General features: G+C 37.5%; 1 protein-coding gene across 3 annotated transcripts; it reads left to right on the forward strand.

The window, feature by feature from the left end:
* The first annotated feature begins 4654 nt into the window (after window positions 1-4654).
* Window positions 4655-25280, forward strand: GUF1 (GTP binding elongation factor GUF1). 3 transcript variants are annotated; one of them, XM_048302849.1, is made up of 17 exons: window positions 4655-4925; window positions 6491-6602; window positions 7493-7641; window positions 7847-7927; window positions 9355-9432; window positions 10250-10333; window positions 10793-10857; window positions 12655-12858; window positions 14376-14515; window positions 15722-15845; window positions 16220-16352; window positions 17745-17888; window positions 18818-18951; window positions 20794-20895; window positions 22877-22996; window positions 23885-23921; window positions 24945-25280. In XM_048302849.1, the coding sequence occupies exons 1-17, from the start codon at window positions 4791-4793 to the stop codon at window positions 25080-25082; spliced, it is 1980 nt and encodes a 659-aa protein (XP_048158806.1). In that variant the 5' UTR covers window positions 4655-4790; the 3' UTR covers window positions 25083-25280. The 3 variants fall into 3 exon arrangements, with proteins under 3 accessions (XP_048158806.1, XP_048158807.1, XP_048158808.1); XM_048302850.1 differs by lacking the exons at window positions 4655-4925; window positions 6491-6602 and adding an exon at window positions 6633-6900; XM_048302851.1 differs by lacking the exons at window positions 4655-4925; window positions 6491-6602; window positions 7493-7641; ... (3 more) ...; window positions 10793-10857; window positions 12655-12858 and adding an exon at window positions 13263-13345.
* Window positions 25281-26812: the final 1532 nt, after the last annotated feature.

The raw sequence follows: 26812 nt of genomic DNA on the forward strand, positions 1-26812 counted from the left end.
CACTGTCAAAAACTTCTGATCTGTGCTGGCCCTCTTTGAATTTAACATCATTACCCTGATAAAAAGTTTTTCCCCATCTTCGTTTAAGACCCCATTCAAGTACTGAAAGGCCACACTGAGGTCTCCCCAGAGCCTTCTCTTCTCCAAGCTGAACCCCAGCTCTTTCAGCCTTTCCTCATAGGAAAGATGCTCCAGCCATCTGATCATCTTCATGGCCTTTCTCTGGACCAGTTCCAGCAGGTCCATGTCCTTCCTGTGCTGGGACCCCAGAGGTGGATGCAGGGTTCCAGGTGGGGTCTCACCAGAGCAGAGGGGCAGAATCCCCTCCCTGGCCCTGCTGCCCACGGTGCTCTGGATGCAGCCCAGGACATGTTTGGCTTTCTGGGCTGTGAGCACACATGGCTGGGTCATGTCCAGCCTCTCACCCACCAGCAACCCCAAGTCCTTCTCAGCAGGGCTGCTCTCAAACTGTTCATCCCCAATCTTGTATCAACATGGATGAACCTATTAAATATGTTCAAACTATTTTTTAAACACAAATCAAGCTAATAGGAACCCATCCAATATTCATTAAGCCTTCCAAGAAAATCTTAAAATAGGCAATTTTCCATTAGACTGGTAAACACATGCAAAGCTCTGTATACTAAGAATATAGGGGATAAGAAGGGGAAGAAACTTTCTTAATCACTGCTTATTAAAAATACGTTCAAATTATGAGCCCAAGGAAGTAAACAGAATATAATTCTAAAATATTGTCTTTCTGGTAAGTAGAATATAGAAGATACATGTCTTAAATTAAAAAAGTTTCCAATATAAAAAAATAACAATTATTCTGTTATGTATTTCATTATATACTCTTCTTCCTCTGTAGGCTATGGCCTAGAAACATGCAGTTTGTCATTATTTATAGAAATGAGGAAAAATTCAAATTTTCTTTTTATTACACATACATCAATAATCTCAGACGCCTTCTTTCACAGACTAAAACACTGCTATCTCACTCAGTTTCTGCTGTGACTTTTGAAGATTAGACAGGAAGATGCTAATTACTGTTTCTGCTTTATTATTAAGGCAAGAAGTGTATATGTGTCTGCTACTTTTGTCAGCTTGGCTACAACAGAAATATCTGGCCATCAGCATCATGAAGTGCCAAGAAATAAAAGATTAAAATGTATTTTCAAGCACAATTGTATTAGAACTTAATATATTGCAGCATCCTGACAAGTCAGTGTCAAGGAAAGGCTCCAAAATGGAAATTTGTCCTAAGAGGCAAAATATTAACTCCAGTCACTCCTGCCCCTTTGTCCATCATAACTTTGGTTAAGAAAGGTGTAGAGCAGATACAATGGCAAGCGTGGACACTGCACAAAACACTTTGATGACAAAAAAAAAGGAAGGGAGGAAGGAAGGAAGGAAAGAAGGAAAGAAGGAAAGAAGGAAAAGGATTTGCTAGTTTTTGTCCTCCCAAGAACAACAAGGGCGTGTCAAACTCAAATAGCCTGAGGAAAACTGGGTGACTACTCCAGTTCGAAAACAGGCAGACTAGGTTAGTTAATGCAGGTGTCTGTTCAGGCAGCTCACACTGCCATATAGACATTTATTTAGAAGATGACTGTTAGTGACCTGTCTAGTAATGTGTTTAGTTTAGGATTTTAGGTTTTTTCAGGGTAAACTGTGTTCTTTTAATTCAGGTCATTACTGTGTAATATAGTCTTTGAATTTGGCTTGGAGAATGTATTTTACAGATGGAAAAATTTCTGCCAACCTTATCTTTTAGGTAGTAATTCCCTTTTAGCATCTGCTGGCAGCAGAGCTTCCCAGTGACAACCAAGGCTTTTGTCACAGCTATTTCATTTGCACAGTAACTACGTACAGAGAATAGAAATCTGTTCTGTGACGGAAATCCTCACCAATGAAATAAAGAAATAATCCTTTTTTTTTTTTTTCCCTACAGCTATTGAATATTGCTTTGTTCTTATTTCTGCATTTCCACAATCTCACAACGCTACCAAAGATGTTTTTCAGATGACGTGCACTGATGATTGAGTAGCAAGTGGTGCACTCTCTGCTGTGTTTCACAGATACCACTGATTACGGAGCTGTTTGGCCTTCTGCATGCATACGTATCTTACGCTACGAAACCCTAGTTGTATTTTATCAGCTCATATTTCACTATCAGGGAAACGCTTCTTTACCTTTTATATTATTCACTGTATTAAGGTGTGCTATTTCACCCTGTGTGACTGTCACATTTAACAGAAATTTAGCAAATGACTCAGATCCCTGACTAGGTGCTTAATTCCACAATCTTTTCACTTTATGGGAAAACACAATTCCTGTTAAAACTCAGTCTATGACATCATGTCAATTAAGGAGCATATTTGTTCCTATTGAACACAACTGCCAGGAAATAACACATAACACTGACTGATTTGCATTTCTGACAATCACATTATGTCTTCAACTTAAATGATTACTGATAGGACATTCAACACTGCATTCAAGTGTAGCTGAAACAAGGTATTTGGGAACCAGACAAGAAATTCATGCTTATATTTTGTTTTCACCATTTCAGTCATAATCTGTAAATATTTAAATTTACAATTTATATGGCTGGCTTCAGTATTAGTAAATGCAGCTAGTGACAGGTACCTTTAATTTACCCTCATTATGACAAATGGCTTTTGAAATTCAGGAAATGTGTGCATCCATCCATCATATTTTGACATGTAAATGATCACTTGAAAATTAATGTTTCTTGCTTCTGGCTTGCTGTCACATAAATACTTTAATATTTATTATTCTGCTGAACTGTACATCTTTCTATAATAGTTCCAGTGAATGTGTTCCATTGCATATAGAGCTCAAATCAAATTGACCAAAAATCTTAATATTTGCTTCATATAGTTATCTTAGCTGAAAAGTGAAAATAAAGACAGAGGACTGTAATTTTTACTGTGCTCTATCCTGGCTTATGATGGACCTCCAATCGGAACTTCTATTTAATATATTTTGTTCATAGGATTAGGAGTCATGCTTGAAATGCAGTTCAATTCCTGCTTTTCTTCATTTATCTCAGAACTCTAAAATACATGGACCTGCAAGAGCTTTACATTAAGGACTGCTGTCTCTCTGTGTGGACCAGCACTCACTCCATAGGTGTTCACTCAATGACAATAGGACAAGAACAAGTTCCAGGATGAAGATGCAGCACATGAGCTCATTCAGTTACTCTAGCACAGCTGCTTGAATCCAGCCAGCTTAGTGTGCATGTGGTGCAAACACAAGTCTTTGTTCTCTAAGGTGCAGATATGGAGTGCCAAGTGCAACCTATTTGGTTTGAATTATGCTTTTTCAGGTATTTTTGAGACGTGATTTTGCACGTCCCTACGCATGTCCTGGTAGTGTGAACGTGTGGTTTAGCTGTTCTTCTGGAATGGCTGAAATCTGCTATCTATAGAAATTGCTCACTCAGTGCAAGAGTGCACTCTTTTTAATACAGTATGAAAAGCTTATTAGCTTAATTCCTGCTAATGGAGCACTTTCTTAGATTTTTTGCTATTGATGTACCTTAGGACAATGAAGACAATTATCCCCTTAGGAATGACACAATTGCTATGTATTTGTGTTCTCTGCTATTGCACACAGGTATGCCAATACCTATAAGAGCATCAAACTTAATCTGTGTGTAGCAGGGACAATGTTTGCCTCCAAATACGGCTGCTATACTCATACACCTGCTCTGAATCATGACTTTGGATTCCTGGTTCCTGTTGCATTCATTCACCATTCAAGCACATACTTCTCCTTCCCTATACATTTTCATGATTTTGCCAAAGGATTCTCTTTGTACGTTACTACCTAAATTCCATGGAATCAGACCAGCAGTGAATTACATTAGCAAATTCACTACCGTACAATCCCAAGTCATTTTACATGGAACTCGTGCTGGCTGCACTACCTATCACTTTTATGCAGCCTTTTGATACCAAATCCTTGTAACTTAAAAAGGAATATGAACTTTATACTGACATCCTGAAATTAAACCTCCTGTAAATGATTTTACCCTCAAAATATAGTGTCTTGCTTTGTTTGGCACATCTCTAGATTGTGAATCTGACTAAGTATTTGCAGCTTTCTTAGCTAAGTGGTCTGCTGGCATTTCTGAAATATTTCACATAGCTACAGCTGAAATCTCAATTAAATTGAGGAAGAGAAAGGAGAAGCCAATACATGTAAACAGAGCAGGGTCCCTCGCCTGCACGTTTTCCCACGTCTATGAAATCCTTACGCAAAAAATTTCAAGAAAGAACAGAGGAACACACAGTCACTTAAAAAACGCTGAACTAGGAAAGACATAAGCTAGAAAAACATCTGGAAAACCCGTAAACACCGTGATGAAGAGTTACACGCGGAAACCGGATTTGAGAATACGGCAACAATTTTCCGCTTCCAGAATTTAACAAATGTTCCGGTTTGGCCAGTCACCCCAAGACAACAAAGCACAGCCCTGAGGGCCACAACAGCCACATGGCAGCAGAGCGGCAGGCACGCCAGGCAGTGGTGCGTCTGCAGTGCCAGTACTGCAGTATTTCGCGGCAGCACTGCCCCACGCTCCCACCGCCGCCCCGGCTGCACTTCCGCCGCGTCACAGCGCGGCCGCCGCCGCCTCCTTCCCGGAGCGCCGTGCTCGCTCTGCGGCGGGCCGGGCGCGGCCTGAGGGCAGTGGCGCATGGCGGGTTGAGCTGAGCTGAGCGGAGCGGAGCGGAGCGGAGCGGCTGCCCAGGGCCATGGCCCTCGGCGGCAGGGCGGTGCTGCGGTGGGGGGCGCGGCTGCCGAGCCCCCGCGGCGCCGCCGCCGCCCCGCTGTGCCGTGCGGCCTGGCTGCCCGCGTGGGGCGGGCGGCGGTACAGCTCCCGCGGCGAGGTGAGTGTCAGCGCCGCCGGTGCACCTGCCCGAGGCTGACCGGCTGCCGGCCCGCGTGGGGCAGGCGGCCTTTCCAGGCAGGCCACGTTGGCGTCCAGGTGGAAGAAGGACGCGTTACTTGTTGGTAGAATTGCCTTGCTAAGGTTTAGTGCTTGACCTGTTTTAGTGATCTCAGTTCTAGGGGCAGGTTAACAAAGCTTGGGGAGAGGGGTGTACTGCTGGTAGCGGACACTAGGAATGCAGAATTCACGGGCCAGGAGGACACTGGCCAGAACTCCCAGGATAACAAAGCCAACTCAGCACCTGTGCTGAAATCGGCTCTGCCTGAGTAAAAAGGTAATTCCGGCAGGGGGAGATCATGACCGCTGGCCCAAGGAACCCACTGACTCAAAGAGACCATGCCGGCTGACTAGCATTAAAAGTGAGGGACTCATGTAACCGATAGAATACTGATTAATAAGACAGCGATGCAACTTTTAGGCAGTGAACATTAATGCCTTTGTTTGATGAAATGTATAAATAGTATAAAGTTCTGATAGTTGTTTGGTGGCTTTGTGGATTTTCCACCCAGTGTCCCTTTCTGCACAGAAGTCTAAATAAATCAAATACTTTGACTTTGTGTGTGGATTGGCCCCTTGCACACTGTGTGAAAGAATCTGTGTTGGAACAGCAGTAGGAATTTCCTGCTGCAGGGGCCTTGCGTCCCTGTGGCAATAGCAGACCTTGCCTTTTCAAGCCAAGACACCTGTGAGGGACATGGCAGAAAACGCTGCTGAATGCTGTGTACTGATGCTAGCAAATGACACCACACTCACTAATTCCCTGCTGGCCCAGAGCTGTGTGCAGAGCCTGAATTAGAGAGATGAGCTCTGTGTGTCGCTAAAATTGGCAGCCAGAGTTTTTCAGTGAAGTTTTGCTGATTGCTCTCAGGGGTCTCCTGGTTTCTGAATCTCAAAGCTTTGAAAATCAAGGAAGCTACTTTTCTTCAAAATGTGTTATTACTAGGAATGAGCATGAATAACACAAATAAAAGTTAGTGTTGGACCTTTCTATGTCAGGCTGGTCTTCTGCATTTTTTAAAATTTAGCTGAGATAAGTGTTAACCATGGCATCCTTTTCTGCAGTCTGCTTGCTCCTTATGATAAGGTCACCACTCCCTGAGTCTCTAGGTAATGGCTCTGTATTGATATCATGCTTGTGAGGAATGATGTCCTTAATGGCCCCCTGAATCCAGTTTTCTTAATCCTTAAGTTTAGTAGTTTCACAAACTTAAAACTGTAAACCAAAGTTTTCCAGCTCCCTATGTATGTAAGCACATAGTACCTTTCACACACTTTCCAGCATACTTCATGATTATTTAGTGATTAAAAAAGTATATATCTATATGACTAAAGTGAAATGCCAGCATTTTAAACAATGGTGACAGTTTAAGTTTTTGTATCTCTGCTCAACCTGTGCTTCTTCTAGAGAACAATTAAAGAATTAATTGAGTTTTTTAAAGGCCAGGTCATATTGTATATAGAGACTGTAACCTTGATTTATGAAAAGAAATTTCTGTTTTTCAGGAAAAATTAGATATGTCGATGTATCCTGTTGAAAGCATTAGAAACTTCAGTATTATAGCTCATGTAGATCATGGCAAAAGTACACTAGCAGACAGATTGCTGGAAATTACAGGTAAATATTCTCATTTTATACTACCTTTTTTGACATGGAAAGTGGCATCCTAAGTTTCTGTACCTTTGGTTATTACTAAAATTTCTAATATTTTTGCTCTTCTAGTGTTGCTTTTGTGCTTTTAGGCTCTCAGTTGTGTAGTGTTACAGATATATGGACTTTGTGGTTGAAATCTGCCTACGTGTAGGCATAAGGAAAAGAAATACATATTTTGGAAAGAGACTGAAAAGAAGTTTACTTCCTTGTTCAAGATGTTACTTCTGTCATTCCAACCAGTCGTCCATTAGATCAGTACATGGCAAGTTTATGATGTTTACTGCCAGTGGTTGGGGTGGACAGAAGGGGTGGGATTGTCAAGACCTGGGAATTCTGGACTCTCATTTAAGGGTGAACGAAACAAAACCAGGAAGAGAAGCTTTTGATCAAAGCTATTTTTTATGATTACCTCCCATGTATCACTGTGAGCATTTTTGTTTGATGCCTGTGGTAGAATGGGATTTTGAATTCAGGTCTGTCACTGTAGGCTAATGATCATCTTGCACTTGAGGTTGGTCTTGGACCTGTGGGCCACTCCTCTCCGGTGACAGGAGGTGAAGTTTCCCTAAATATCAAAATCATTTACAATTCAAAGAAATTTTTGCTTTTTCTTAATTTCTTAGATGATGTTTTTTATTCTGCTTATTCAGGATATTATTGTATATAACTTTATGTGTAAACTTTATTTGACAAATGTAAAGAGTTGATGTACAGTTTTGTTTTGGATTGGAAATCTTAGTTTAGCTTAATCATATGGGAAAGCTTCATTTGCTTTGGTTAACTCTTGGTTAATAGCATTTTCAAGATTTATGTAGTAAATTAGGTAATAAAGGTTTTTCTTTTCTTATTTGTAGGAACAATTTCTAAAACTGACCGTAATAAGCAAGTGCTGGATAAACTGCAAGTGGAACGTGAAAGAGGAATTACGGTTAAAGCCCAATCTGCATCTCTCTTTTACAATCATGAAGGCATAAACTACCTCTTAAATCTTATTGACACGCCAGTAAGTTAAATATAAGCAGTGTTGAAATCACACAAATCTAAATGTCTTTATATTTAAAAGCAGGAGATTTCTGGCTTCTTGTGTTTATTCAATTCTTCTTTTATAAGAATGTGAACATATATACAAATGAAAACAACATAGTACAGAAATCTTTGCAAAAGACTCTAGAAGTACCTAAAATTGTGAATTTTTGTCTTCTCCACAGGGGCACGTAGATTTCAGCTATGAAGTATCGCGGTCACTATCTGCCTGTCAAGGTGTCATACTTGTAGTGGATGCAAATGAGGTGTAGTTCTTAATTCTTGTTTTCTGTTTAGTATTTCAGTATTTCCTTAAAGTAGAGGTAAACTAGGTGGTGGGTTTTTTTAGTTTTTCTGCTAGTGTTTTTGCCCCTAGACTGTCTCCATGAAAGTATTAGGTTGCAGAAAAGGAGTAATGGGAGTTTAAAAATTACCTAGAGACTTGTATTGACAGATACCACAGTTCCATGACATAGCAAAAATAGCACAGAATCAATTAGTGAAGAATCAGATCCTATTTTTCAGAGAGTATGAATTTTGCAAATGGCAGTCTAGAGAACTTCTAGCTATTGTACTAACACCCATTTGAATACCTTCAGTTAACAGACTAGAATATGAGAATTATGAAATTATGATGTTAAATATGGGCACATTATCATCAAAATACTTTGTGAGAATTTCTTCTATCGTATATTTACGATTGTATTGTACAAGGGTCAAATGAATGCTACTGTTTCCCTTGTTATATCTAAAAACCCCAAACCCAGCTCACTTTCAGTGATTATGAACACATGCTCCTTCTTAGCTTGATGGCCAAGTGGCCTTCTTAAGTAAGCTTTGGTAATAAGTATGTTCCCTAACTGATGTTTTTATATTTAATTGGTTTTTTATGTCACTTCTAAATATTATGTGATTACTTGGTATTCTGTATTTGTCTTTCATTCAGAATACTTACAAACTCAACTTTTTCATTATAATTTTTTTAATAAGTATTCTTTGTTGTTTCTTTATATTGCCTAAAATGTCAGGCTGATATCCCTTATAGTGGATAACCCGTATAAGTAATCTTCCACTTGATCTGTTCTGAGCAAAGAAAAGACAACAAGTAGCTTCTGTTTTCCCACTTCTCTTGCTCCCCATGTCTGCTTCTGTGCTCTCTGATCCAGCTGTGATATTATTGCTTTATAGTCTCATTCATTAGCATGGTCAGCTGAAGGTACGTTCCTGCTCTGTGGAGTAACTATAGTCTTATCACCATCATAAACATCTCTTTTTCTTTGTCAGAGTCCATTTGTAAATAGTTTGTTGAGAACTAAAAAGTCTATTCTTTGAGGTACCTGTTACTTACTTCTGAGTAGCCAACATCCTAGCATGCAGAAAAATCTGTACTTGGCACATAATGTATGCATAATACTGTGTTGCCTATAAATAATTCCATGGAAGTGGTCAGAGATACAATATTATTGGTTTGTTTCTTTATATTCAGATTACGAGAAATTATAATTAGGAAAGTTGTTTTCTTTCTCAGCAGTTGCATATTATCAAACACCTTTTAGTTATCCATCTCCTAAATGAAAGAGTTGATAGAATAGCAAAGGAATTTTAAACTGTATGGTATGCCTAAAAGTACTCCCCAAAACCACACCAAAACTGAGGAGGTTTCTCTGTTAAATCTTATAATGTTATTTTCTAGGGTATTCAGGCTCAGACAGTGGCAAACTTCTATCTTGCCTTTGAAGCACAGCTTTCAATAATTCCTGTCATAAATAAGGTAATAAAGTTTCTAGTGTTTTCTATTAAATAGTTGAGTTGTTTAAATGTGTGTAAGACTGATCAGAAATGTAACCTCAAATAGAAGTATATAACAAAAAATATTATTTATTATAATATTTATTGGATTTATATATAACATTGCTAGAATGTAAAAGGAGTTTTCTGTATTTGCTGTCTCTGTGAAATTTTACAGTAACTGCTATGAAATTGTTAATTTCATGAAATACATGTAGGTATTTAAAAAACATAGCACTTAAGGACATGGCTTAGTGGCAGACTTCACAGTGCTGGGTTTACAGTTGGAATTGGTGGTGTTAAAAGTTCATAGATACTGAGGAAATGACAAGAGTAGGAGCTCAATATTTAAAAAGCCTAGTCTTGGTTTTCAATGAAATTCAAGTGTTATTTTCTGTGCAGTTTTGAGGGCTGTGTTATCGGTATCACAAGATTAGTTACTGCTCATTTTATGTTAATTGCTTTTTGTAGATTTATATTGTATTTAATATTTGAACATATAAACAGTGTAGGTAGCACTTAATGATTTCAAATTACTTTGTTAACTAAAGATTTTTACCAACTTTGGACAAAGGTGTTTTCCCTAATGAAACAAGCCAAAACTAGACTAGTTACGGATGGGATCCTTCCTGAAATCAAGGAAGGAAGACTTCATGAGATGAATACTGATCTTTTCCTAAAGACAGACAATATTTCCTCATAAATACAAAAAGGCTCTTTGTTGTACTTTTGAAAACTACAGTACTGGATGATGTGGGAGACATGATCAATTGTATATTTAGCAGTTTGTTGTTTTTCAGATTGACTTGAAAAATGCAGACCCTGAAAGAGTTGAAAAACAAATTGAGAAGCTGTTTGATATCCCTACAGATGAATGTATAAGGGTAAGAGCTCTAAGTTTTATAACATGGCTGATAATATCTCTGCTTTGTAACTAATGAATGACATGTGCATGTAGTAAATTAAGAGGGTGCTATCTGTCTGCCTGTTTTTGTCTGACATATGAATTTCTTTAAAGTTTGTCTCCTGTGAGAGTGGAGAAAATACCTTTCAGCTAAAAATTCTAGTATTTTTTGAGGAATGGCATCAGAGATTTTAAATTATTTCTCTGTCAGTCCATAAATAGTTTTTGTTTCTATCATAATTGCCATTGACAAAAGAAAAAAACATTATAATTTGCAATCAAATAAACATTTCTTAGTAATAGCATTCTAGAGTGTCCTTTGGAGTGCTTTTGTGGGTAGTACTATCTGTGGACACCAAAACTGTCTAAGTAAACATGATCATATTTAATTAATAAGTGTAAGATGTGTCTTATAAAATCGTTGTTGGATTTGTTTTAGATTTCTGCTAAACACGGAACAAATGTTGAAAAAGTTATTCAAAAGGTCATTGAGAAGATCCCACCGTAAGTCTGTATTTAACTGTGTATCTAATTAACCTTTTAAGGTAATCACGAGTTGCATTTATACGGTATTGGCAGTAGTTTTACACTTAATATGCATCAGATCTAAAGAAAATACTTTATAGAGAGATGTAGGAGAAGGAAAATAGTGACTTGTGCTTAAACAGGAGATGTGAATTAGTTACCAGTGAGGCTGAAAAGCAGAGGTACATTTTCTTCACCTCTGTCGTTAACCAGCACTGTTGGGCTTTAGGCCTGGGGAGCAAAAATGCAGGTTTATGCACAGACCCACTGTCAGCAAAGAAAGAGTTGGTATATGAACTGTTACAGGAGCCTGGCCCCTACACATCAACGAGCCCTGACAGTATCCACCTGAGGATTGCAGGAGAGCTGGCTGTGTCATTGCAAAGCTGCTCTTCATAATCTTTGAGAAGTCATGGAGATCAGGGGACATCCCAGAAGACTGGAAGAATGCTAATGTCTCATCTACAAGAGGAGCTTAAAGGAGGATCCAGGAATTTATAGGCCCGTAGTCTTACTGCAGTTCCTGGGAATGGTATGGAACAAATCCTCCTGGGGGTATCACAAGTCAGATGAAGTACGTGATTGGGAAAAGCAAGCAGGGATGCGCCAAGGGCAAATTGTGCTTGACAAACCTGATCACCTTCTACAGCAAAGGAACCTGCTATTGGTGCAAGTGTTGGACACTGTCTACCTGGATTTCTTTCTACCTGGATCTTTAAGGCTTTTGATAAGGTTTCACAGAGACTCCTGGAGAAACCACTGTGTTACAGTCTAGAGTGGTCTGTGTGGTGGGTAGGGAGTGGTCTGACAGGCTGCACCCAGAGGGTGGTGGTAAATATCTCCTTTTCAGACTGGCCACAGATAGGGTCTGCTGGAGATCAGTATTGCGCTCAATGCTGCTTCATATCATCCTAAGTGATCTGGAAGTTGGGATGTGTACCCTAGTGAAGTTTGCCAGTGATAGCAAACTGAGAGGGGAAGTAGACACTTCAAAAAGGGAGAGCCACTTTGCAGGAAGACCTAGATATAGGCTGGAAGAGTAGGCTAGCAAGAACCATATGAAATTGCAACCAACAGAGGGAGGCAAAGGTCATGCACCTGGGAATACATAAATCAGGAGTGCAGCCCATGCTAGAATCTACCTAGCTGGGGAGCAGCTCTGTGGAAATGGACCGGGGGTCCTTATGGGCAACAAAGTCAGTATGAGGGAACAATGTGCTGCTGCAGCAAAGAAAGACAACAGCATGCTGGGTTGCCTCAACAAGGACATCACTAGCAGAGATGAAGAAATCGTTATCCTGTGTGGTTAGTCCACACCTGGAATACTGTGTTCAGTATATACTATGCAGAAAATGTGGACGGGCTAAAGAGGGGCCACAGAAGGGCGACAGAGGTGATCAAAAGACTGGGTAGCTTGCCCTGCGAGGAAAGGCTGTGAAAAGTGGGCTTGTTCAGCCTTGAGAGAAGAAGGTTTAAGGGAGACCTTTTGCCATGGTCTGGTATTTAAACAGTAGCTACAAAGAGCCATTGGAATAATCTCTCCAGGAAAGTGGTGGATTCCCCAGTGTTGGACACTCTCTGATTTGTTTGGGCAGGGTGCTGGGCCGTCTTGTTAAGACTGTGTTTTTGCCAAGAAAAGTTAGATCAGGTGATCCTTGAAATCCCTTCCAACCTGGTATGATTCTATGAGAGTGTTTGGGGTGGGTATACTTGCTCATTCAATATTGAATGGAAACACACTGCATAATATATTAATTTTCTTTTTTTTGGTGACAGACCCCAATGTAATACTGCTGATCCATTGAAAGCCTTAGTATTTGACTCTACCTTTGACCACTACCGAGGTGTTGTAGCTAACATTGCCCTCTTTGGTGGGGAGATTGCAAAAGGGCATAAAATTGTGTCAGCACATACAAAGAAAAGATACGAAGTTCATGAAGTTGGAATTCTGACTCCAGATGAACAGCCAACACATAAGCTGTAAGTAAAAACTTCTTACAGTGGACCAAATCATATATTGGGGTAAGCTACAAAATCCTGCATTTCTTTTTGGTTTTTGCTTTGAGAGGTAAAAATGTCTAGGGAGAGGTCTAGGTTTTTGTTCTTGTTCTTTGGTGGTGGGGTTTTTTATACTTATTATTTGCAATTTAATGCTCTGTGTCAGTTTTTTTTTTGGGCACACTGACGCAGAAGGTTTTGGGGAGTGCTTTTTGGGCACTGCTGTGGGAGGAATCTCTTCTATAGTACATGGAACATATGGACAGCTAGGTGTTTAAAAGCTAGTGTTCGATATTCTTACTCAGCTGTCCAATTTATTTCTAGGAACTGCCTTGTTTGAGAGTGGAAGGGAATGGGGCTTCATCTTAGTTATTGCTGCAGCATATTTTGAGGGTGGAAAACTTAAAATCCATGAATACAACAGCTTCCAGAAACTGGCTTCTCATGACAGCAGTGGGAAGAAAATCAGGTACTTAGAATTAGTGCAGAGTTTTACCAGTTTGCATCCAAATATGTGTTAATGACTTTATTGGGGGGGTTCTCAGATTACATTACTGTGTCTGGTGGGTTGAACCCAGCCAGCAACCCCACCAGCCCCTTGCTCACTCCCCAACCCTAGCAGGATGAGGATCAGAATTGAGGAGGTATTTGTGGATTGAGATAAAGACAGTTTAATAAATGGAGGAGAAAAAAAAAGATAAAAGCAAGTGATGGAAAGACAGTCCATTATTCACCACCTCCCACAAGCAGACTGATGTCCTGCTAGTCTACAAGTAACAGCTACCTTGGAAAGATGACACTTCTGTTTTATTGCTAAACATGATGTTCTGTGGTATGGAATGCCCTTTTGGCCAGTTTGGGTCTGCTGTCCTGGCTGTGTCACCTCCCAGTCTCTTGCCCACCCCCCAGTCTGTTTGCTTGCAGGGGCACAGAATGAGAAACTGAGAGGGCCTGTTCAGCAATACCTAAACATTGGTATGTTATCAACACTTGTTTTAGTCACAAGTCCAAAACACAGCTTCATACAGGGCTGTTTTGAAGAAAGTTACTCCATCCCAGACAAAACCAGTACACTATGTTTTACTCAATATTTACCATGTGTTCTCCTCCTATTAGCATAACGTGCTGATAGAAAGTGCTTGTCTAGTTTAATCCTATTGGTATATGAAACTTGCTGTGCTGGCAGCTGGGAACTGTTCTGGCTTCTTTGTCTTAGAAGGAGCTTCTCAAGGGTCTAGCTCCAGCTTTTAAACTGGGAGTAACGTAGTATTCAAAATCCAAGATCATAAATATACTGTTCAGCTGTAAGAGAAATAGAACTAGTTGAGACAGTTCACAACTCGGAGGTGTCACAACTTAAATCTCACTTCTGGACTTTGGATACAGGCTTTTAGGGGGATGATTGATTTGAATTACTGGCTGGGCTAAATCAAGTAGGAAAATAGTAGAAATACTGCTAATGCCAAGAATCATGTCCATATAATAACAATTTTATTTAGCTATGCAGGACAGGTGGGGTACCTGATTGCTGGAATGAAAGAAGTAGCGGAAGCCCAAATAGGAGACACACTGTTTTTGTATAAACAGCCAGTGGAGCCTTTGCCTGGCTTTAAGTCAGCGAAGCCAATGGTTTTTGCAGGTGAGGAGTAAATCAATATAAAGTGGAGTTACTTTTTTCCAATAACAAGAGTAAGAGCTGTTAGAGCTTTTAAAAGAAGATATGTATATTAAGAGTCGGGAGGATTAGAATTTTAGCCGAGGTGCATCATTTATGTAGCTTTGTATGCTTTCCCTGTGACTTAACAGGATTAGTATTAATTGCTGACTGGTTTTATATGAATACAAGACAAATGTATTTTTGTCCATGATTATTTTTTCTAATGCCAGTAAACTCTTAATATCTGGAAAAGAAGGGTTGAAATTTAAAAAAAAAAATTGAGGGAATTCTTCGTCTTGCTAATCAGGTTTCTGTTATTGCTGTGTTGGTTTTTCTTCTTTTAAAACTTCGCAGCTGTTTCATTTTCGTTAAACATGGTAAACTTCCAGAGCTAATACTGAGAATGATCCTGTAAAATATTTGACTTTTTGAGGTTGAATAGTTCTGTTGAGCTGTTGCCACTAGCTTCAGTAACTACTACAAATGCTACAGAAGGTAGCTTTAGAAGGAAATTCTGTAAATAATTTTCTAGATTTGTTGTGGAGCAGTGTGTAAAAACTCACTTGAACTGTCTCATGGAGATTAGGCAGTCTCTCAGTGAGTGTCAAAAAGTGTAATTTTGTAAATAATGTTTTTGTGTGCATGTGTGTTGCTTCTTGATGTAATCTACATTTTCTGAACATAAAAGGATGGGAGAAGTGATACAGTAGCATCTATTTCAGGCAGTAGTTATAAAAACAGCTGTTTTTATTAATTTCAAAAACATAGAGGAATATTTGCAACTTTGAAATTATACTTTTTATTTTTCACTCACTCTTAGCTTGGAGGGAACATCTCAGTGAAGTCTGTCTGCTTATTCATGCATGCCTAAGCTATATACATTTACACTGCAAAACAGTGGTTAAACTCAACTGTGAAATCTTCCACAAAAGTGAAGGATTAGATGAGTACAGTGATCCTACCATTATGGTTTAGATGTTAATTCTGAGGTAATCTAAAACTTTTTTACGTTTTGGCTAATTTTTTTTGAGGAAAAAAGAATCCTCTTGTTTTTTACATTTAAAAGCAGATGGAGCAACAAGTAAACTATTCCTGATTTTATTACTTTGTAAGCGGCATATCTGAAGGCTAAGTACACAGCAGCTAAAGCTCTCTGTCACATCACTTCTATGTAATATATTTTGACAGGAATGTATCCTATAGATCAAACAGAATACAATACTCTGAAAAGTGCTTTGGAAAGGCTGACATTGAATGACTCCAGTGTAACTGTTCATCGTGACAGTAGCCTTGCCTTAGGAGCTGGATGGAGGTGAGGTTTTTGTGCTGCTTTCACTTTTGAAACTGTTCATAAATTGAGAATGCATGTTTAAGTAAACTGAAGGTAGAATTAAAATTAATTCAAAATTAGGAGCTGTAATTCACATTAATCATAGATAAAGATCAAAAGCATTTGATTTTCTTACTTTCTGTTTGCACAGAGAATGAAATTTTTTGTGATTAATAGTTTTTGTTCTCCAAGACTCATATTACTCACCTGTAGGATTATTTGGTCCCTTGGACCAAATTTTGCTCTGCCTGATACTGCCATACTAGCACTGTAAAAATGCTGAAGGGTGAAAAAGACCACTGTGAAATTCCAGGGGATACACAAATACTTTTACCAACAGGGTATTTGTTTTCCAGATTGGGTTTCCTTGGTCTTCTACATATGGAAGTCTTTAATCAACGTTTGGAGCAAGAGTATAACATGTCTGTTATTTTGACTGCACCTACAGTTCCCTATAAAGCTGTTCTTTCCTCAGCAAAGTTGATAAAGGTATGTAAAATTCATTAGAAAATTATGTAAATAGCAGTTTAAAAGCCTCCTATAATAAACATCTAGAGTCTCTTTTTAAATGTAGGCTAGTACTGTATTTTATAGTAAGCATCAGAAACACCAGTATATTACTTAAATAGTTTGTATTTTTTTTTTAAGGATGTTCTTTCCCCTTTCACTTTAAGCACTCTATTTTTATGTCTTATACTTTTCCTTGAAAATGGGAGTATAGGACGCATATCTTGCTGTATTCTTTTAAGTTCTTCCTGACTGGACTGTGTTAAAAGCAGGTGAAATAATCTTCCAGGCTTTATCCATCAGAAAACATGAATGTTTCTAGGAATAGCTTGTAATGCTACTGTAGATTGGCAGGGGCTGGTGAAAGAAAGTGAGATTTTTTGATCATAGTTAAACAGGCACCTGCTAACTTCCTTAAACTGGGTGCAAATAGAATTACTGTGTTTGAGTTTTATAGAGAAAAGAGGTCGACTCAGAGCACCTGCTGACAGGGGAGGCTGCAAGTTGACTGGCTGATTATTCTGTAAATTACTAAAAACTTGTGTAAGAAAGGTTGCTGTACTTGCAAGGTGTGAGGCATAGACCTTTTATCTCTCCGGTTGTTTTGGTTTCTTAGGCAGTATAGCAGCTATGAATGAAGTAATTGACACCTTTGGTGTGTAAGTGATTCTGGACTTCTGATGTGGGATTCTTTTCAAGCAATGCTGGAAGCTGGGTCCCTGTCAGTGGAAATGATGTAATCACTTGCTTTGGTGTGTGGAGGAGAGGGAAGTTGCATTTACACAGTAAGCAGCAATACCTCCTTTCTACCTTTGAAGGGTAACTCCAGCCCTTATTGGGATGGTGGACTGGAAAAAGTAGGTAATAAAAGCACTTACACAGAAACTTCATTTCTAAATCCACTTCAGCATGTGAGGGAGCCTGACCCCAAAGTTCTACTTAGAGAAGAAAGTCCTACCACTGAACTCTAAAGTATTCAGAGCAGGTCTTCTGTTGAAGCTGTGTCTTAGTAACTTAGAGGATCAGGATGAAGAAAGAAGGAAGATCCTAAATTTACAGGGGAAAGAGAGACCTGGAAAGATGGATAGAAAAGCTTTTTGTATTTCTGTCATATCCCAAGTGAAAACTTAATCCTGTACTATTTCTGTATAATGATATTTAAGATATGCTGATAAGGGACTTCTATATGTGATTTCTATAGAAATCTCCTCTAAAATCATCCTTATTTTAAACTTGGGTTGCATAATGCACCAGTGTTTTCAGGCAATTGAAACATTTTTAGCGTTTTTTCAATGGTATATTTGTCTCCTTTGCTGTTCATTTTACTTACTTCTAAAATTACAATATCTGGTTGGTTTGTTTGTTTGTTTTCAGGAGTATGGAAAAGACCAGATTACTATTATCAACCCTGCTCAGTTTCCTGATAAACTTTCAGTATCAGAATATTTGGAGCCAACTGTTCTTGGTACTATTGTAACACCTCATGAATATATTGGGAAAATAATTACGTTGTGTCAGGTTGGTCTATAGTTTTAATTTTGTCTTTTGCATTTTTAAGCTCTTTACTTCATACTTAAAGTGAAGACACTAGATAGTATAATAGGTACTAATTAGTACTTAAATACCTTTGAAGTAATTATTGAATACTTTTGAAAGAAAAAATAATTAACTTTTTATTTGTAAAATTATGAACTACAGAATCCATTGAAAGTTAGTAATGAAGCTCAGTGACAAAAAAGCACTTGGTCTGTACCACACTAATTCATAGGTAGTTCTGTTCTCCTGAAAGAATGGAGTCTGTAGCAGGGGAATAAGATGTATATGTTTTTTTAGAAGTATATTCATGGAAATACAGCTTCTGGCAACACTTGACTGTGTTCATGTATTTTTTTCAGTACTTCACTGAAAGTAAATTTAGGATAGTGATGGCCAAACACATTTGCCTACCTGTATTTGAAATACTTGTAATTGAAAATGCTTTAACTGCCATGCATATTGTGTTTATATTATTTCTTCACAATATTTTTCTTAGCTTTTAACATTTCAAAATGCATACAAAGCAGTACAGTACTTGTATGTCAATACAGTGAAGAATAAAATCTATTAAAAAGAATTCCTAAAATAACTTTAAGAACACCCTCCTGGGAGAAAAGAGGATGACCCTGCAGGTCCTACTGTGGCAGCAATAAGCAGAAGCTGCTAAGCATTTCAGAAATGCAGCATTTAGAGAGGAAAGGCTTGAATTGTATGTCTAGTTAAGTTATAACCACTTCATTTGTTACAGTACTGCAATTTATCCTGGGACTTCAAACTACCAATAAGAAACTTACTTCGGGGCTTAAGTACAGGAATTCTCTTGTGTCACTTGATTGCTGTTCATTTTAATTTGCTTTGTATTTTTTTGTAGAAAATGTCAAGGGAAACTGAAACAATTTTTATTTGTCTAGGATCGTAGGGCAGTCCAGAAGGATATGTTGTACATTGATGAAAACAGGGTTATGCTAAAATACCTCTTTCCACTGAATGAAATTGTGGTGGATTTTTATGATGCTCTTAAGTCTCTCTCTTCTGGCTATGCAAGGTAATTACCCACCCACCCTGTTCCCCCTTCTTCTCTCCCCACCCTGGACCCTGAAGGAGTGGGCATGGTGAAAAAAGGCCTGAGGAACAGCTGTGGAAGGGCACAAATGAATCTTCCTTTATGATGGTGCTGCAAATCTCTTCAGCTTGAATGGATTAGATTCACGTGAAAATGGATAGATAAGTCTGAAAACCATGAAAAGTGCATCACTACCTAAGAATCATTGTCTTTGGCAATGCGTGTATTTTTCAAGGGCACCCTCTGGAGTGGCACTGGCTCATCTCTATAAGACAGACCTAGATGGTCTGTCCTTGTCTGAAGTGACACTGGGCAGTTTTTGTCAAAAGGAATCACTGAAACTGTACTACTTACTGTATTAACTGTCTCTTGGTGGAAAGAGGAAAATAACCACATTGATTATTTAAAGCTAGTAAAAACAACATGGTATTTAAAACAAACAGTACTTACTTTGCATACATGCTTTATTCTGTGAAAACAAAATCATCTGTATTTTGAGACAAAATTTTCTGTTGTGGGCAGCTACTATGAATTCAGAGTCTAGTACAGTGCTCAGATGTTTGTGAAGAGCCTTTGTGAGTTTAATGGAATGGAAAATGTTGCATGGCAGATGAGCTTGTTCCCCAGGAGGCTCAATAACAAACCTGGTATTTGGAGATCTTGTTAGTGAGATACATTATAGAACAGGAACTGGTATACCTAATTACATTATTTATTTTATTAACATAAAAATTAATTTTATTGAAAGACTGAATTTGCTTTGTGTTTTCTTTAATTATGTCTTATAAATGTAAGTAAGACATATTTTGCCTGTGTGTATATATATATATATATATATATATATGCAGTAAAAGCATAAGCAAAAGTGGAGAGGCAAGGTAGAAGAAACAGAGGGATGGCAATTTTGAATTTTCTCTCTGGATCTAGCTTCCTCACTACATAAAACCTAACCTGTTTATGAATAACCTATCTTATTAGCAGAATTATGCTGGGTTTCCTTTGATTTAGGGGTGATTGCCAGTGATGTTGCATTATTTATTTATTTGTTTTTATTTCCTAACTGACTCCTTAATACAATTTGTGTATGTAGTGCTCTCAGTAATCATGTTTCTGGTATGTGGATCTATTTACACGTCTATGGTTTATTAAGCCAGCTAAGATAGAAGTACTTTGAAATAATCTCAAAGGATTTTTTCCCCTCTGTTCTGATATTTTAGGTTTGACCCAATTACAGTGATATTGATGATCCTCCACATTTATACTTACATATAAGTAAGTGATCGATCGATCACATACATCACCTCTGCATCTCTTGCATTTTAACAATTTTTGCAAATTAACACACGGACAGGAAGGCCCACACCTACCAAAGAAGAAATCTGGTTTGGAAACTGTGTGAAATACTTAGTTGTCAGAGACAGTGATAATAGGGGTCACATAAAAAGTTTGTCAAATGAGAGGATGCAAAGAAGATGGTCCTGGGTTAGTGCTTGATTCCTGTGACATTCAGGACATTGACTGTTCAAAAGCTGTATTGAAGGGTTCTTTAAGATTGCATTAAGCATGTAGATTCCTAATAGCTCTGTAGATTGGAAAGAGATCCTCAAAGTCAAGATGACATCTTTCTGCATTGGAGGGGGCATTATGTGCAGTACATTTCTAGCCTGAAGATGTACTGAGAGACTTAAAAACTGTCCTCCCTTCTTATTAGAAAAAGTTCAAGTGTTTTTTTAAGAACTTTTCTCTAAAATTTATGGAACAAAGAATGCAGACTATAATTTATACAATATCATCACTAATTTTTTCTTTTTTTCTTTTTTTTAGTTTTGATTATGAAGATGCAGGTTACCAATCAGCAGACCTAATCAAAATGGATATTCTCCTAAATGGAAATCCAGTTGAAGAACTGGCAACTATCATACACAAGTAGGTTGACTGGATTCCTTATTCGAAAGAAATAAGACTTCCAATTATTAGTCAATGAAAACATTGTCTCTTAGTAGGACTTGATGATCTTAAGGTCTTTTCTGACCTAAATGGTTATATGATTCTAAATGACTCTAGGTGTATGTATTACTCCTAATATGTCAAATGTGTATGAGCATTGAAGATTTTGCCATATGACCACCTTCATCGCCACTGAAAAAGAGAAGCATTTTGTAATATAAAAATTAGGAAATATATACCATAATTAATAGCAATTTTTTACTTCCCCTCCTCAGCTTAAGTACTGGATATCATATTTTTGTGGAAAATGTAGGGCAGAGAGAAAGAAATGCAAAATGCCAATCTTCTGAAGGCCTGGAAAAATTTAAGTACAGACCAATCTAGGAGATGCCAGATGATTCATTTATGGTACTTAATACTGACAAAAAATGATTTTGTTCTCCCAGTCATTCCTGTTCCATAGAAGTTTGTTGTTAACTTGTTTCCGGACTAGTACTAGGAGAATGTAAATATTTACTGGATGCAATTACCTCAATTTTTTTGCTAAAATGATTCAGTTTCTATGAGTATCTGAGGCATTAGAGATGAGAATAATGTCTTTCCTGTTTCCAGCCTCTCCCCTTTCTTCTCAAAGTTTTTACAAGGCTCCCTTCTGTAACTCCAGCATCCCTTTTCAGTCATCCCTAGATAAACTTTTGTGGGTTGTTTGGTTTTCCTTCTTAAAATACTAATTTGTAGTTGCTAAATATTTGTATATTTTCATATTTTTTTACATAACTGCAATATTGAAGTCCTTGGAATTCTGTAATTCCAGAAGGCTGACATAGGAAAATAAATCCCTTGCCTTGTTCAGAAGGATCATGGGGCTGAAGGGGAGGAACTCTCTTGCATACAATTGCTATATGGTTCTCATAAGCATGCAGTGTTTAGCAATCTACCTGCATGTCTTACTCTGAAATGGTGCAAAATGGAGTGGGCCACCTTGCAAAAGTTAGTTACTGCTTTAACATGTCTTTCTTGGTCACTTTAGCTTGTACCCTGAACTGTTTAACTCACTAAAATTGATAACCTTTTAGCTTTAAATTGTTGTTTTTTTAAAACTTGCAGTTGCATTCATTCTGCTCTTGCTGCAGTATTCTCAGTCTTCCCACTGTAAAATCTGCATCTGTAAGAATTATGCTGAATTATATTTATAGAAAAAGTATTACAGAGATTACTGTAAGCTCACTATTAAGATACTTATTTTTACTGTATGTACCTCTTAAAATTGGAATTCTCAATGAATGTCACTTGATTACTTCATGTTTAAACAGTTTGCTCTATACAAGTAGCAAGGAGTCACATTGTTGCTACCTGAAAACATGTATGTTGGTAAAAAATGTCTGCTAAATATGGATATTTTTGAAGAGAATAGACCCATTTCTTTCTAATGCCTTATGAAAGTATCTGTTAGTAGCTTCTTTAGATCTTCTGTTGTTTTCTCTTTCCAAAACCTGAAGCATATTTTAGCAGATGCTAAATATAGTTGGGTAATTTTTATTAGCAGATGACAAGAGTATGTTAATTAATTTTTTTCTTGTGATATAAAACCAGACTTTTAAAGCATTCTGTAATATGTATATTTTGACTTCTTGGGCCTACAATTAATGAAAATTCTTCTTGACCTAGTTTAAAATTTCATTTGAAGCTGAGCTGTGACAATATTCAGAATGTCTTCAGTGTGATGGATAATCAGGGTATTTTTTATAAACACTTTATATGATGTTATATACTGAAGTTAATACAGTCTTATCACCTGTTAGTATGAAATGGGTGACATACAGAGACTACTTACTAGATGTAAAAATTATGTGATCAGCTCATCTTCTGAGTTAAGAAGAGGAAAACCTCTACTAAAACCCTTCAATCAAACAGTTTGGTCTGTGAATATATTTTTAATGTTGCTGACTTTGTTTTTAAGTGATAAGGCACGTGCTGCTGGTAAACTCCTGTGTGAACGTTTAAAAGAGACTATTCCTAGACAGTTGTTTGAAATAGCCATCCAGGCTGCCATTGGCAAGAAAATCATTGCAAGAGAAACGTAAGTGAAGCCCTTCTATTCCCCTTTTTTTTCTGTCCATATTTTAAGATGTGTAAAGTACAGACTTGTGGAGTCTTACCTAGTTTTATACACTACAGGACTTTGATTTTGCAATAAATTTGTATTTTTCTTGTATATGCTACTTGAAAAAGAAAACCACATTTTAGCAGTGAGTATTGAATAAACATTTTGAATTAAATTTATACATAGAAAATGTATTTTTATTTTAGATTACTTGTGGTCAGTATTGCACTTAGTGGATAAAGTATAACTTGCAACACCCATGAGTCCACTTCCACTTTGGCAGTGGAAAAACTTTCTTACCACTGAAAAAAACTAGGTAGTTGTGGAACAGTTTGCTGTGAGTCAGCAAAAAAATAACTGATTTGTGCTGTTCAAAAGGAAGTACGTTGCAGCTGAACACACAACTTTTTCCTAGCACACACTTCTTTAAAGCAAACCATTTCCTCAATATTGTGTTTCTCATCACATTTTTCTGTTGCTGTTTAAATAGAATTTAAATTGTGGTAAAATAATTAAGGGTCAGAATTCAAGCAGAGGTGCTGTAAGAATTTGTTTGTATATGTATATACACATGGATGTAACACTTCCTGTGAGTCATAGCAGAAACTCTAGATAAAAAGGTAAGATTGTGATTTCTTTATGTATGTATTATACACCCTAAGAGATATTTCTAGAACTGAGAACTGTGATTTACATCTTCTGTTTAAAACTTCATCTTTTGTATACAAAACCTGGAAATGTGGTGATGCCAAAGCATCTTACAAAACTAGTAGAAAACCAAGTAACATTTTGACAACTCAAGTACTTAGCTTCACATACAGATGTTCCAATATGTTAAGGTGTATGTATTATTTTATTTTGCAGGCTGAAAGCTTACAGAAAAAATGTTGTGGCAAAATGTGTAGGTATTTTTTTTCTCTTTTCTTCATGTTTCTGACATTTGCAAACCTTAGAGTCATGCTAAGATGGTAGGTCCATCTTTTCCTAGAAACCTAGCAAAGACATGTTCTGCTTGTGCTCTTAAGTGTCAGTGGCATTGTAACAGATAGATACTTTAAAGCTTTTATTTTAAAATCCAACTCTTGCAACCTCTTGCTGCAGTTTGATGAGTGGATTAGATAAAGTAATGGCTTTTTCAGTGACAGACTTTGAATGTGTCTGTTCATTCCTGTTGCCTCATCATTTTCTAATAGTTGTAGACATACAGTAAATGTGTGTGTGTGTACACAGGCATATAGGTAACTTCATGTTTCCTAAATTGGTTTTCAGGTGATAGAAGGAAGTATAAATGTGCTTCTTTAGAGACTTGATTGTGATTAGATTTCTACTTAGGTTTGCAGTAATACATTGTAATAAAGCTTTAAATATGCAATAGTTGACTGTGGACAACAAAGCTATTGGAAAACTGTGATGCCTCTTATTTAGCTTGTATTTAACTCTCTGAAGTAAACATATTGGAAAATATTAAACAAGTGTCCTTTTCCTACAATTGCAACAGAATTCTTCTGCTAGGCACAGCTGTGGGATGGTGTCTGTTAAACACTGTACACGGGTTTAAGTTCATTTTTGTAGATGTAGGCATCAAATGCTAATCAAGATGCCTCAGTGTATCTGAGCTGGCATCCTGCTGCTGTTCCAAGGGGATTTGGATCTAATGTGTTGTCTAGTGTCAGCCAGGCTTACAGGAATGTATATATTCAGGTAACAGAGTTCAACCCTCAGTTGTCCAAATTAATCTGCTTATTGCTTCCTTGTTCTTTTTAACTAGTCGCCTTTAGGCCAAACTATTTGGAGTATAAAATCATCTTTTTGTCAAATATTACCAGCCTTTCTGGTTATTTTTAAGCCCTTGAGTTTAGTGTTGCTGGAATGTACTATAGTTGCAGCTGTAGTTTAAGCTTGGTAAAACTTTTTCTTTTCACAGTATGGTGGAGACATTACAAGAAGAATGAAGCTTTTAAAGAGGCAAGCAGAAGGCAAGAGGTTGATGAGAAAAATTGGCAATGTGGAGGTTCCAAGAGATGCCTTTATACGTGTTCTAAAGAGAGAAACTGACAAATAGAGATCGGTGACATCTGATCGTTTGCTCAGCTTTTTACAGACAGTAGCAAAGTGAGCTAATTAGTGATTTATCACTGTGAGGGAACATACTTGACTTCAAATAGTATGAATTTGTGGGGAAAGATGAATTGAAAGGACTTAAAATGTACATATACTTGTAGATTATTATGAAATTAAAGTTACTTGACTGCATCTAAAAGCTTGCATTGTTTTTCATTGCATTTCACTGTTTTCATGCTTTTAATACTTAAAATTAATATAATTATGGGGGTTTTTTGCATTGGTCTCTATGAGACAAAACATGGCAAAAAGGTTATAAAAATAACTGAAAGGTATGAATAGACAAACAATGCTGGTGATGGTTTGGTGTTTTTCTTTTGAAGTTTTAACTGTTGGCACAAGAGCATCAAGCTGCTTCCTGTTTTACTATTTCTAAAGTTGCTGTTGTCGGAAAATCGTGATGCTGGGAAACTGCTGGAACCCTGGATTCTGAGTTTGAGCCTTTCAGTGCTGAGAGGCAGTGATCCTCAGAAACACCGTATTCAATCCAAAACCCTGGGAAAAGTTTCCTAAATTGTGTGGTAACACTGAGGTTGTTGCTGTGTAATTAAAAGTTATGTCACTGGGTGAAATATGTAGAAATGTAGAAAATTAGGTTTAGAATACATAGGTAAGAATAGGTTACAACATGGAAGATTTTGGGTGTGGATTTTTGTCTTCGTCCTTCTCCTCCTTCTTCACAAACCTGAATGTTCTGCCATTGGGTCAAAAGTTCCGCACTGCAGAACATGAAAAGTTATTAATTGGATTGTAAGTAAAAACATATCTCATTATTGGTTAAAAAGCTTGGGAAAGTAAAACTCACGGCCATTTTCCACCCTTCCAACAAAGAGGCACTCTCTGTGTATCTGTGTTACTGATAAGATATAATAAACAACTAAGTCCAAACAAGAATACTCAATCTCCTGCATCTCAATTCAAACTCTAAGTAAAAAGAACTTAAGAGGAAACCACGTCAGATGAAAAAATCAAAACTTTTTGAGTGTCCCACACTGTTTATTTTAAACTTGTTGAAGTGTGTAAGTTTACCATTAGTTCAGCTTTTAAGCTGCATTTATTTTTTGATCTTCAGGGACTAGTTTAGCTCTTCACAATCTTCATTTCTTGTTACTAAATATATTTTAGAGAACAAATTGCTAGTCATACCTGCTAAAGTACTCAATCACCAGGAAAGTCTGCCCTTAAATTTAGGCTTGTTACTACACTTTAATCATAAGCTAGTTGTTTTATTTAGACCTACGTACAAAGATGAATTGGGAAAATCTTTGGAGGGATGGAATTGAACAGGACACGTTCAGGACATGTTCCCTTTCAACCTGTATTAGTTTCAGAGTACAGAAAAAGGCAAGAGGGAATTCTGATACTTCAGTGGTTTGTTGGGGCTTTTCTCTGTTTGTAGCTGGTTGTTTTTTTTTTTTTATTTGAAGCTGTTTCAGGTGTACTGAAAAGCCAAAGATCTGGATGTGAACAAGGTACCTGTACCTCTAATAAAGGTACCTAAGCTGCTGCTACTGACCCTGAAGAATGGAAGGCTGCTGTGGATAAAGGCGTTCTAACATATTTATTATTCCTCCCTGTAAAAGCTAGCATTTAAGGAACTACAGATGCAGGGATACATGCAAGGAGCAAAGGAGCTAAAACAAGCTCCCCACCCTTTGAACTAGACCTAAA

The sequence above is a fragment of the Corvus hawaiiensis genome, chromosome 5 (assembly GCF_020740725.1).
Source record: "Corvus hawaiiensis isolate bCorHaw1 chromosome 5, bCorHaw1.pri.cur, whole genome shotgun sequence".
NCBI lineage: Eukaryota > Metazoa > Chordata > Aves > Passeriformes > Corvidae > Corvus > Corvus hawaiiensis.